Source organism: Anoplophora glabripennis, unplaced genomic scaffold (assembly GCF_000390285.2).
Source record: "Anoplophora glabripennis isolate ALB-LARVAE unplaced genomic scaffold, Agla_2.0 scaffold167, whole genome shotgun sequence".
In the NCBI taxonomy this organism is placed as follows: domain Eukaryota; kingdom Metazoa; phylum Arthropoda; class Insecta; order Coleoptera; family Cerambycidae; genus Anoplophora; species Anoplophora glabripennis.
In genome coordinates, this window is record NW_019416283.1 from 589,601 (window position 1) to 604,351 (window position 14,751).

Here is a 14,751-nt window from a genome sequence, read left to right on the forward strand (position 1 = left end):
TATACCTATGTGGCGTTGATATAACCTAGTCTAATGTGTAGGTAAATTTCACAAAAAAGTGTTTGAGTGTAAACGTTTCTTGACTTAACTCGCTTTGGAAGCCGCTTTAGCACCTAAAGAAAAAAATACAGGTAACCGTATCTAAACACGGCAGATTTAAAGACAATTTAATTACACTGTTTTATTTTACAAATTACATTGATAATTAATCACTGTAATTGCACCGTTTTAAAAATTTGTCGCGAGCAAGGGGAAACTTTATCGAAGCAAGAAAGTGCATTATCTTCCAACAACAGCTGTAATAAAAAACAGATGTTTTTTACTGGCTCGCATTTGTTCATAAACACTATCTACCCGACTTGCAATAAACGAACAGAAAAGTAAGGAAAGATAGAGAAGGCAGCAACACAGGAAACGCTCGGCGTGCAGGAAATCCAAGAGCTACGTCCCGAATATGACCTCGCAGAGTACCGGTTTATTTGTTCTTTGTGTATGCTTCGATTTCGACGGATTTGCCCTTAAAGTACACGAAATTACCTCGAACTGAACTCGGAATTGGTAGAAAAGCTATGGAAATTGTGCTTTTCAACCAGTTCCGGTTTAAAATCTCGCGTAATAATAGAAATAATTGAGGAAAACTGGAGTAGAGCAACCCGGTGTTGGAGCGTGATGGAGCGGGAGAGCGTACGTCTGTTCTTAGAGCGTATCGATCGTTACAGCTGATTTTGACGGCTGTTGCCAGGCCGAGGGTTTATAAAGAGTGGATCGGCTTCCTATTGGTCGCAACAGAGCCAGTGCTGGGTTCTACCGGTCGATCAGCTGATGGCAAAGCTGAGTTCTTTGTCAGCCGGCGACCGGTGAGGCGGCTCTGGAAATTGTTATTAAACATTCGATATCGCATATGATGCTAGGCAGGCTGTGAATATTTGACAGCAGCGGACACGAGCCGAGATGTTTCGTAGCAGTTTTCAAGAAGAACGGGTCGCCAAAGACTCCAAACTGCAAGCGGTTTTCAGCAAACTGGCCGCGGTACTCCCGAGGGCCGAGGACTTGGGTAATAACAACCCGAAGACGATGTCCTCCGATATCATCGAATCAGTCCTGGCTGACACGCCTGTGCCGGTGCCGACAAGTAAGTTTTGGTAGTTTTTTTTTTTGACGTTTGTGACAGATAATTCGTTACATAATTTTATATTTTTTCCCGAGCGTTCGTTATTTTAATTGATTTTCGAGTGCGCTCTTACCCTTCCCAGTATTTGCTTGAAGTAATTAATTTTTAAATGACGAGGAACATTTTTTGATCCACGGTTTGTATGTGCTAGATTTTTTTAAGACTCCAGTAGTATTTATGCACTATTGGGAGAGTTTTTAACCCTCAACGGGACTTTTTAATTTTATTTAAATCGATAAGGTAGTAGTTTTTACTTTCACCACGCCGATTCCGATAGAAGAATGTACGTTTTTAACGACTCGCTTCAATACCGGTTTTAAATTTACACTAAAAAAATACTGCTGTATCTATTTTATACCTATCTACCTTACAAAAATTAATGTTAGAGTTCAAGTGTAAAAATACCTATTTAGGGATAGATATCAAGATAAAGTAATTTCCTTTATTGAAGTTATAGGAATCATTTTTATATGTACCTATCTACTGAAAAATGTAAAATAAATTGCGTGATTTTTGAAAATTGAAGAATATAAATGTATGCAATAACCAATAAAACAGAATGTTATCCAGACAAGTCGGGACATGTTTTTTAGGGAAGAATAAGGTTACGTACTAAATTCGTAAAAAGGCTGTAGGTATACTGTTTCCTATGTATCTGTTGATCTACCTACTGATTAATGGAAATCTTATTTGTTTTAATAGGTACAATTTTTTTTCTTTATCATGTAAGTGTCTGAGGTATTTACTTGAATGAACATTTTTTTACTAAATTATAGGGAGATAAAAAGGTAACTTTTAGATTACTAAAAAAAAATCAGCTCTTTATTTTATCCACTGATTTGATTGGAGAATTTTAATGACCAGATTTTATACATTTTTTTTTATAAAGCTACAATTTGATTTTGCCTTAGTAATAATTATGCTTTTTTCACATTTCAACAAGCAATAAAACATTAAATTTACGTTTTTTAATTAAGAATTGTCTGAACTAAAAGATAAAGTTTACTGGTAACGAGTAAGTAAATAATTATTTCGATAATAGTGTGAATCAAAAAATCACTAGATTAGAGCGTTTTATTTCGTAGTGCATAGAAAAAAGGTAGGCGTATTTTTCAAGCTGAGCGATTATGTACCACTTTCACTTAATTTTCTATTAAATTAATTAAATAAATGAGACCTAGTTCCACCATTTCAATTTATTTAATCGACGGTGACAGCTAATTTGTGTGAAGATATTTCCATACCTATATAATATGGGTTTAAGAAATTAAAAAATATACAGGCTGTCCCCAAGTCCAACTTTACCTGGTGATAGATAGGGTTTCTGATTTCTCGGCCTACTTTTTTTCTCGGGTTTCGAGAATTCTCGACTAGGAATTCCCGGGAATTCTCGAATTCTCGAGAAATTTCTAAAACTTAAAAAAGTCATAATTTTGGTATTGCAATGCGAAATATAAACATGCTATTATACTTAACAATCATCATTAACATTTATTATTTATTCAGTATTTTTATTAATTACTTATGTTTCTACTTCTACTAACAAAACTAAATTAAACTTTGAGTTTCTTCTTAAAAACCTTTAACTTGTTTTTTTATTAAACACTTTCAATATACTTATGTTTATTTCAATGTTTTTGAATCGTAGTTTTCTTCCAATAATAATTATTAATAATCATTAATCATGCAGTCTTTTAATTAAATAAATAGTAAATAAGGAATTTAACCGAAGAAAAAAACAAGCTCTAATTTAAAGATACAGAAACGTTCTTCCTATAAATTCATCACTTATAATCACAATCTTTTAATTAACAAAACAAAAATAAAATAATCAACTAAAGGAACAGGAACTAAATATTTTCATAATCAACATCAACATTAGGTATCTGCTTATAATAAAATTTCTACACAGACTTATAGACTTATAACTAGGTACAGGGTGATTCGCTATATTTTGACCCCCCTTTAACTTTTTTGTTTTAAGAGTTATAAAAAAAAATGTGAAAGTTGCACGATTTTTTATGAAATTTTCGAATATGAAGTTCAAACAAAATGGCCGCGGGTGTTAACTTTGGTAATTTAAATGGAACACCCTGTATATTTTTACACATTTGGATAAAATTGGCCTCACACGGTCTAATTAGTTGGATTTACTTAAAGTACCTATACGCATTTTGGACTATATCAATGTCCGATATGTCAAAATATATTACAACTAAATCTAAATCCNCATCCGGGCTAATTTTTCGAAAAATACCTTTGGTATTCCGAGTACTTACCAGTTCTAAGTTTGCAATACTTTTCATCATTGGCAACCTACTTTAAAATGTGATAGCGATTTTTTCGCTTTTCCCAATAATAATCATGATTTATTGGATTTGTAACTAGTCAAAATTTAATTACAAACATTTTTTTCCTCTTCCATTTTCGCCTAAAATCAACTCGTGAAAAGATACATACTTAAATAGGAAGAAAAATATGATATATATTTCGATTTTTTTTTTAACATATTTGCCGCCCGTGTTTTTTTTATGCGCATAAAAAATTTTTCATTTATAATGATGTTTGAAAGCCAAACAATTCACCCAAACCAAAACATATACCGCCTAGTCTATACGTACAATTTGGAAAACAAGGAAAGTGCTGATCCGATAGACGTTGTCCTGTTTAAATTTGAATTTTGTTTGTGACCGTTTTGTAAATTGGCGAAAAGCTATTGGAAATGTGCAAACAAAGTAAGAATGAGAAAAACACGTATTTCTGAGTAATCATGTATCTATTAACGTTTGTGGCCATGGATATTCAATTTGAGGAGGAGTACAATCACAATCAGTCGTACGCCAGTGGGAAACATTCAATTGAGTTATTTCTTATTTCCATCCCGGGAGCATAACCAACAAAACAAAAAAAAAACGAATCAACTAAATATGTATGTCGTTCCTATCGTCAGTTATGATCGGGAATACATACAAAATTATGATTTTTGCATTTTTTCTGAATTTCCCGACTTTCGCTTGTAATTGTCTCGATTTTTTTTCCTAAAAACTTTTTCAGGACCATAACGAAGAAAACTAAAAAAGAATTACGCACATCCATAGGTCGAATCGTGAGTTATGGTCTCGAGTTCATTCAAGAATCTCATAGATAAAAGCATTTTCAGTTTGTGCTGAATTTTCCAATTTTCCGTGCAATTTTTCTAATTTTTCTTTCCTTAAAAATCTTATTCGGACTATTACAAACATTTAAAAAAAATTAGCCAAATTGGTCCAGCCGTTCTCAAATGAAGCGCTTATCAACGAATAGCATTTAATTTTTATTTATACAAGGTGTCTCATAATTAGTGTCCAATAATTTACCACTTCTATTGCCAAAAATAAGAATATTTTTTCATATAAGCATTGGTCGAGAAATGCTTCCTAACGGAGCGCCCCCCTAAATGGGGCCTTTGATCAGGGGCGTCTCAATTAAGAGGGTCGTTAGCTAAAATTTGCCCCAATTTTTTTGCTTGTCGAAATTCTCAAATTTAGAGGCCAGCATATGACAGATCTTCATTTCCTCTACAAAAAAGGTACTCTTTATTTCTTTCGATAAAATGCTCCATTTCTGAGAAAAACGGATCTAAGCATTTCATTACATACATTACGGATTACTTTTTCGATATAAAACTACCATTTTTAATAGAAAACTCAAATCTATCAAAATTTACCGTTTAAATTTGAAAATAGCAACATGTCAAAAATGAATTGAATATGACCTTAAAAAATATGTCAACCACGCATTCAAAAGTAAAATTGACCGCTCCTTCAGAAACCGGCGATAAAAATTGTATTACTATAAAAAACCAATAGTTGACCTTCACTCCTTCACATAACCTGGAGCAGGAGCTAACTTTGTCAACGAATATAGAAAAAGGTATATGTATGGTGGTCAGGTCTATCATACATTGAATATTTTTTCCCATGGGGTCCTGTAATAGATAGGTAACTTTTATAGTAATAATTGCAAACAATTGCACGTACCTTTGCATTAAATAAAATAATTTTAAGTCAATTTATGAAACAGAAAACTTGTTGGGTATGCTTAAAAAAATTGATAGCTATACAATCTTAAAAAATCTTTTCAATGCTCAAGATTGACTGCACTAACAACGTTTGTATAAAATGAATATGAATAATTTTACTTAGTTGTAACTTTTATTCAAATGAAAATTTATATGTGACATCAGTAGAATCAATTTGTGTTAGTATTTCAAGATTTTACTAGTGTTTTTACATTTTCTATGCTACTATCTTCTATACTTTCTACCGTTTATGTGTAACTCATTTGTCGAATGCGATTTTACCTCTCAACCCCTTCTTTAAAAGCAGCCAGCCCGCCACTGGCCCAGATTGTGTGCTAGTGCACTCGTAGACTTTCTCTCGCTCGCTTTTCTCATTTTTTTTCTCTTCTGCAGCACGCCTTGGTACTGCTGCTCGTCTAGATTCGATTGCCGCGCCACTAGTGCTGTTAGCAATTACAATAATTGCGTGACTGGATTATTTTATCGGTTTATACTACATTCACGATCGAAGACAACGCCGCCTCGGCTACAACGGTGTGCATCATTTGCAGGCGTTCTTTTAAATTCTGCGACAACTTCAGTGACACTTTGACATGTTTGCGACTTTTGACGGTTTTTATTAAATGGTCAATTATTATCAGAGCCGTAGATTTGCTGTCTTTCCACTGGGTGTTTAAAAAATAATACAAATAGTTCAGTTTTGCCTCGTTTCTAAGGCACAGTTTTGAATCAGTTTTAGTAACTTGAATGAAATGTTGGTATTCAGATGCAGATAGTCTCACCAAGGGTGTGTGTACGTGAAATAATTTTCTAAAAGATAATATACAGGTTGCTACAAAAATGTATGTTAAGCTGTTAATCACGGATCCTTTGAGCGAACATTTTAAGACATTCCTTGTGCCATTTTTTATGTGGGCGCCTCTTATTCAAGATGAATGGTGTCAGTTTAAATTTAAAAAAAAAAATACTTTTTTAATAATAATTCCATTATGTTTCCACTATTTTGCGATCTTGATTAGTTATCCAAGTCAAGGTTTTAGTGGGATAAAGATCAATAAATAAAGGAACACTATATTTTAAATCGTTGCCAACGTTTCGGTGTTATTTTACACCATCCTCAGGGCTCTAAAATACAAACTATGTTTTTAATAAAATTCGTTAAGGTATTAAAATAAATATATATATATACAAATACATTTACAATAATTCTAAAAAATTGTAAAAAATTGTTCCTGTCACAATTACCATAAAACACGAAAAAGAAAAATTTTAAAAAACAGCTCTAAAAATAACATAGGTATTATTCACTCACCGAAATTTGAAGTGTCTTTTGTCCAACTTAACAGTTCTAAATATTAAGAAGATGATATCTAGATACTTATATGTGTATTTATAATTCATGGAACAATTTCAATGCGGTTTTCTTTCACAGTAAAAATTGTTGTAACGTCTTAGGTACTATTCAGCAGAATGACAGTAGAAAAATACGTTGATTCTAATGTGTGTAGATATCATGCTTCTTTTTCCTCTTACTTTTTTCTTTTTCTTTTTCCCTTTTATTTTTACAAGAGAATTTTATCAATTAAATTATAATAAACCAAGTTTAAATTATCTATATCCTTCTTCGTATTAACACTATTAATTTTTTTAATAAAAATCATTTCCTCGAGTAACCTTTTTGAAAGAATAGGTTGATGCCCAAGCAGTTCAGTTTTGTCAAATTCAAAATGGTGATTGAATTCTTTTGAATGTTCTACAAGTGCCGTTGGATGTAAATTATTTGGTTTTTTTAAATCTCTTTCATGTTCTGAAATACGTGTATTTATATATCTACCCGTTTGACCAATATAACTTTTTTTACAGTTTCCACAAGGTATTTTATAAACCACATTAGATTTTAATTTGAAAGGAGTCTTAGTTTTTAATTTACTATAAAATCTGCTACCAATAGTATTTTCATTCTTAAAAGCTATCTTTTGGTTATTTTCTGAGACCAACACCTTACCTAGCTTTTCTGAAAGTTTAGGTATATAGGGTATTTTATAATATTAGCAAAATGGTAGTATACCTTTTTTAGATCTAAAAATTATAAAAACATCAGATAATAAATTATTAACAAATTGGTATCATAAACCGACTTTTTCTGAAAGATTTTTGAACTATTACTCCTGTCATAGTTTTAAACAAAAGGTAAATATAATTTACAATTTAAAACACAGAGCTTTAAAATTATCTAGTGAACAATTCCGTGAACAAAATTTAAACTACATTAAATTAATTTTGTTAAAGAATAATTTTCCAATTTCATTGATTAATAAGGTTGTCAGAGTAGGACAAAATGAAAACAGACGTGCTAACGTAGCTCAACAACAATATTATAAAATACCCTATATACCTAAACTTTCAGAAAAGCTAGGTAAGGTGTTGGTCTCAGAAAATAACCAAAAGATAGCTTTTAAGAATGAAAATACTATTGGTAGCAGATTTTATAGTAAATTAAAAACTAAGACTCCTTTCAAATTAAAATCTAATGTGGTTTATAAAATACCTTGTGTAAACTGTAAAAAAAGTTATATTGGTCAAACGGGTAGATATATAAATACACGTATTTCAGAACATGAAAGAGATTTAAAAAAACCAAATAATTTACATCCAACGGCACTTGTAGAACATTCAAAAGAATTCAATCACCATTTTGAATTTGACAAAACTGAACTGCTTGGGCATCAACCTATTCTTTCAAAAAGGTTACTCGAGGAAATGATTTTTATTAAAAAATACGAGGTTAATACGAAGAAGGATATAGATAATTTAAACTTGGTTTATTATAATTTAATTGATAAAATTCTCTTGTAAAAATAAAAGGGAAAAAGAAAAAGAAAAAAGTAAGAGGAAAAAGAAGTATGATATCTACACACATTAGAATCAACGTATTTTTCTACTGTCATTCTGCTGAATAGTACCTAAGACGTTACAACAATTTTTACAGTGAAAGAAAACCGCATTGAAATTGTTCCATGAATTATAAATACACATATAAGTATCTAGATATCATCTTCTTAATATTTAGAACTGTTCAGTTGGAAAAAAGACACTTCAAATTTCGGTGAGTGAATAATACCTATGTTATTTTTAGAGCTGTTTTATAAATTTTTCTTTTTCGTGTTTTATGGTAATTGTGACAGGAACAATTTTTTAGAATTTTTTAGAATTATTGTAAATGTATTTGTATATATATATTTTTTTTATTTTAATACCTTAACGAATTTTATTAAAAACATTGTTTGTATTTTAGAGCCCTGAGGATGGTGTAAAATAACACCGAAACGTTGGCAATGATTTAAAATATAGTGTTCTTTTATTTATTGATCTTTATCCCACTAAAACCTTGACTTGAATAATTCCATTGTTTTTTTAAGATATTGACATCTTTAAAAAAAATATTCCAAGGAAAGTAGACGAAAAGAGGAGGAAACCTCGACAAAATTCCTTCCAAGCCGAATTTTTGCACAGACGTTCTTTGAGGTGTCCCAAACTCAAAATCCTCAAAAATCACAAATATCAACTTGGCTATGCAAGGCTTTTTTGTAAATATCTCGCGTTCTCTGCATCGGATATCCGTAAGACGTGAAAGTTGCAGATAATTTAATTAGGTATCTACAAGATTGGCCCCTTGTAGTTTTTCCCAAAACCTCGTAATTTCGAGATATTCAAGGTCAAAGTTTCAAAAACAAGGTTTTTGACGAATGTCTCGCGCTCAATGCGTTGGACGTCATGGATTAGGAAAAATATGATATATAAGATTGATCTGATTTTTCGCCTAACTTCAATAATTATTTCAAAAATATTTTTTATAAAATATTTTTTCCAATATATTTCGATTCAATTTCAAAAATATTTTTTAGAAACTCTACAACTTTTACATTGACTTCATGGACGTCCGATGCATAGGAAGTGAGATATTCGCGAAAAAACGTTTTATTTTTTTTGGAACTTTGACTTTGAATATCTCGAAAAGAGCGAGGTTTCGGGAAAAAATGCAAGAGATCAATCTTGTAGATAATTCCCTACAATTTGACCCAGGTACGATTAGTTGGGTTCAAACGGATGTAAGAATTCGATTCAGTGACCCCAAAAATATAAAGATATGTTGGTTACACTTCATTCCAAAACGTAGAAAAGTGTAATCTTAGCAATTTGCGCTACTTTTTTGAGGTTAGGCACGAATTCTGAATAGTTGAAGTTATATTAGCTTTATTCCAAGTGCATTAGAATTAGTTTCCAACAGTCCGACGCAATCGCATTTGATTCGAAACAATGAATTTTGAACCTTATGTAAGCATTACATCCATATGCGCATGCGTCTGACTGTTGAAAACTGTTTTGGATTCTACTAGGAACAAAGCTATTGATATCAGAATTGGTTTCAGCGATCCCGAAAACATAAATTATGGTGGTTAGACTGTGTTACTCATCGTAGAAACGTATTATTTCAACGATTTGAAGTATTTTTAAGGTTAGGGACGAACAGTGACCAGATGGGGTCAGCAACCCCAAAAACGTATAGATATGGTGATTCAGTCTACAATACAGTATTTTTATGTTTCTTATCTATCAATATTGCTCATTAAACAGAATTTTCCATTATTGCGGACGCCATATTGGATGTTTTTTTAAAATCACCAGACGGCAAATCATCGAACGTCAATATTGATGCATTTTTATTCTGGGCAGCCCACTGTGCCCGTTGACGTGAAACGCCCGATATATACTTTACATTTTGATATATTTCATAATTTCCTTATGATTAGTTTGTAAATTTGGTCTTATAATTGGTGGTTTTTGATGACTATTGGAGAAGTAAATAATATTAATACTAAAAAAATAAGTCGAACAAAAGAAATCAGTATGAAAAATTAAATGTTCAATATATCTACCACCTCCACAAATGTATGTTCGGGCACTTTTAATGCTGATATTTGTATTTTTAGCCTTCTACATTTAATTTGAAACTAAAACCACTTATTTTGTGTATAAATAAATAATAATAAAAATAGTTTTGCTGTTACCACAATCTCTTTTTTCTCTGTTTGTACTTTGATTTTCTTTTGAATTACGTTTATACAAAATATGCGCCGACATAGATAAAAAATTATAACTGGATGTATTAAAATTCAAGGAAATTATTTAGAAACATAAGTATATTTTTTAAATCGTATACTCTGTATCTTGAAAAAGAGGTACCCAAATGAAAAGTGGCATAAGGAAAGGCCTTAATTAACGATATTGTGGGAAGCAACTACTCTGCGGACTACAGCCCCGTACAGGTTATATCTCATCCGAGAAAGCCGTATTATTTTCACCCAAAAGAATTATGGCTGCCGGCTTGACTTCTTTTTTGTAACATGCTGCATACGGTGTTGACTTTTGATGGCACGATTATGTAGTCAAAGTACGTAATAAAAGTTACTTTTGGTATCTTTTCGTATTTTCCTTTATTTGAAGACAAATACAGTTTTAAAGTTTACTCGGGCTAAAACGTATTTCGCTTGCCTCAGCAGCGGCTTTATTATTTTACGCCCGCACAAACAGCGCTTCTGCAGCATTTCCCCGGTATTCTATTTCCAACCGATCGAAATCTAGAGCGCCTCGCTTTAGGCACAAATGAGCGTTATCTGCCGAGTCAATCGGCTGATAAGATGAACTGGTTCGATGCCTTGCCGACTACCGAAGATCCTAGATGGCACGGAGCCGTGCAGATGACGGCGATTATGGCGCTATTTCGCTCCACTTTGTTCCTTTTGATACTTTGTTGGTATATACAGGGTGATTAATAGCAAGCGTGAAAAAGTCAGGGGAGGTCTAGAGCACTAGAAATGTTGCAAGTTAGCTTTATGAATCCGTGCTCGATACAAATGTAATAAATGAATTAAAATGAATTAAAATTATTTTTGTATCTCACGAACCGACACAAGTACATGTAGGGGTGTCCAAAATATTGTAATTTAACCAAACTTACCTATATACAAAGTTGCACCCTTGAGAAGTTATTATAGTCTGTTTAGAAATGAAAGAGAGTAATAAAAGCTTATTATGTATGCAAATCGTAAATAAATGTAGTACTGGTGCTTATATTCAATATTTTTATATTATGATTATCACACAAAAAAATTTGTGTGACCGGGTTGTACTAAATTGTAGCAGGTAGCTAAAATTTAATCCCCGACAATCCGTCGTTGTCTATGCCGCTTCAATTTCTCGGTCTATTTCTCTTATAAGTAAACAATATAAAAACAGCATTTCAAAACATGAGGCTACTTTAAGCGTCATAACCGGGTTAAGAGGATTTTTAGTAATTCAAATAACATTATTCAATATTATTATCAAAATATTTATTTAAATTTAATGAATAGACTTATATTCCACACAAAAATATATGTATTTTGAAAATTCAAATATGGTGAGTAAATGTAGTGTTGTATAAATGTACAATAAAGAAAATAAAAAAGTAGGTATATTAAAATTCATCCTCTGAATATTCTGATGAATTATCTTCGTCTCCTAGATTGATAACGATAGGTTCCACAGTAACGTCAATTAAATTATCGAGTTCCCACATTTTTTCCTCTTCTTTTTGTACATGATGTATACATCTTTGCCAGTTATCTGCAGTTACTTGTTCCAAGGAATTTTTTAACAAAATTTTCACGTCACTTAATTTAAACGTCGTATTATTTCGCGCTACATCTCCTTTTACCTGCGCCCAGACTAATTCGATTGGGTTAAGTTCACAGTGATAAGGTGGTAACCGTAGTACCGTTATTTGGCGATTTGTTGCCATTCCGTCGACAACATTTTTTATCTGATCTTTATTAAGATTGACAAGTGTCAAAAGTTCCTTTTTCACCATATTTGTTTCAAAAGAAATGTTTTTTCCGGATAACCATTGAATACAATATTATATCCACTGGCACAATAGTCACTAAACACAATTCGAATTTTACTCTACTGCACTAGCACGTCTTCGTATATTCAGCTCTAAGACTGGATTGATCTGTCGCAATACACTGGCTCCTGCCCTATGATGTATCCAGTAAAATATACTAATGTACACCCATTACCTGTTAGCATTAGTGTTACCCGATAATTACCTGAAACGCAATATTACCACGCCCATGGCCGGTTCTTATCTCGGGGTTTTATTACTCTCTTTCATTTCCAAACAGACTATAGCCCCCAAAGTGGGGTCTTAAATTTCGAAAAAAATTAATATCTCTGCAACACTACCGTAGGAGAACCAAATTTGGTACATGATTTAGATTTATTACTGGTCTTCTATGACTATGATTTAAAGTTAATTGAAGCACTACAAGGTGTTCATTGGGGATGACACCCTTAAAATTGTACAATTGTACAACTTTTTTTTCATTGACCAAATTGAAATACATATTATAATATTAATTCACAGCAGAATTTAATTTTAAAAATTTGTTTACTCTTGTTAAATTTTAAAAAACTATGGATTTCAAGAAAAACCGTTTTAATTGACACAAGATTTCAACAGTGTCAATAGTAGGCAATGAATTTATCTTTCAAACTTGTCAGTTAGTAATAAAATTATTTTATTTCAACAATTGCCTCTGATTGTTGTTGAAAAAATATTAATTAATTATTTTTATTATTTATTCGGTTATTTAAAAACTACCTAGGTACTTGTTTTCTTTTTGTGGAATTAGGAGAGAAGTGAAATAAAATTTATTTGGCCAATTGTCAAATTTGAAAGATAAAGTCTACTACTGACTTTTTGATTATTTTCTAATGAATACTGTTAAAATCATTACTTAATAACACTCGTCTCATAGCATCCACAGACGACCTGATGAAATTATTATTATTAGTGAAAGAAGTTTCATACAATTTTAATAATATAAAATAAACAGTTTTGTTTGCAGCCAAGCCAATCCTGTGCTTTACTGCCTAATTAAACAAATAACTATTATACAGTCATCGACAAAACTGTGTCTACAGATAATCTTTGATTAAAAATCACATGTACCTGTTGAGATACAGGACGACAAGATTTCATTATCCCTTTTCGTTATTCTCTTTTATTTTACATGTTAACTTACAGGATGGATTATACCAATATCAAAAGTCCAATTCGTCACTCAATTTTTTTTTGTAAATACCTCCCACTAATAGCGAAACGCGGGGACCCTGGACTTCTAAAATTGAAAATAAAAGACAGTCGCAAGTGAGAAAGTTTTAGTTTTAAGCTAGAATTGCCGAATAGTTTGTTCAACTCTGTTGGACGCCTGCCAGTACAAATTTTGACATGGGAATATTTATTATTGTTTTCCCGTATGCATTTAGAACTAAGACTGCACCGCGTCGATGTTGAAACTGAAATTTATTGCCAAAAAAATTTTGAAACTAGTTTTTGTTTGAAAGCAATATTTTACTCGCATTATTACAGCAAATTTACAGTTCTATTCACACGATTTGGAATTTGGAAACCTTATATGCTTTGATTCCGAAAAAAAGTGTCATTTAAGAAAACCTTTTAAATTTATCGAGGATTTGGATACGATGCATTGAAACTGACAGGCTTATTTCCTGGGGTAGATATAACTAAAACATTAAATAGAATAAAAGTATGGCAAAAGAATTTCTATTAGAATTAGATATTTGTGGACAGGTTGATACAGCTTGCACGGATTTATCAAAAACCTCCGACATATTAGATTAACGCATTTCCCTTTGTAATTTATCAAATTTTGGTAATAATAATAGTAATTTGCCGATAAACTTTCAAACATTTTATTAACAGTTCATTATCGTGGTTTGGTTTTACCGGTACTGAAACTGTTGCCACTTCTGGATTACCTCAGGGTTCACTTCTGGGCCCATTATTATTTAATATTTTCATTAATGACGGCTGTGATAACCTAATTAATGTTATTTTGATGATAACCTAATTAATGTATTGTTGACCTCTTTTATATCTGTTGATGTATGTATTGTACTGTAAAAAGATCTATTAAGAGTGACTGAGTGGTGCCAGAATAATAAACTACCACCAAACATATCAAAATGTTGTATTATGGCACATATGGTTCGTTCAAATTTGAGTTAACGTTTTAATTTTTTATAAAACACGTAATTTATTCGAAATAACTAGATATTTTTATTGAATATTAAAGGAGACATGTTGCGGTTAATAATGGAAAAGAATGTCAGATAAGTGAGCACCTCTTGCAGCTATACAAGCCTTTAATCTTTTAGCAAAACTTCTCATCACGTGTTCACAATAGTGGTTCAATTTGCATGATTTGCTCAATTATGTTTTCTCTCAGATGTTGAATGGTTTGAGGATTGCCAGCATAAACTTGGCTCTTCAAAAAAAAAAAAAAAAAAACATAAAAAGAAGTGTAATGGTGATATATAGCATGATCTTGGTGGCTAATTAACATCTCTTCCAGAATTTCTGTTTCAAAAGATCGGGTGTTTCCGTTGCTGT

At 31.8% G+C, this 14,751-nt stretch overlaps 1 protein-coding gene across 1 annotated transcript in view; it reads left to right on the forward strand.

The window, feature by feature from the left end:
* The first annotated feature begins 854 nt into the window (after positions 1 to 854).
* Positions 855 to 14,751, forward strand: part of LOC108904870 (protein charybde) — a 36,720-nt gene continuing 22,823 nt past the window's right edge. The window contains exon 1 of the mRNA XM_018707569.1: positions 855 to 1,132. Within this exon, the coding sequence (XP_018563085.1) occupies positions 952 to 1,132 (181 nt within the window). The 5' untranslated portion in view covers positions 855 to 951. The remainder of the gene's footprint in view (positions 1,133 to 14,751) is intronic.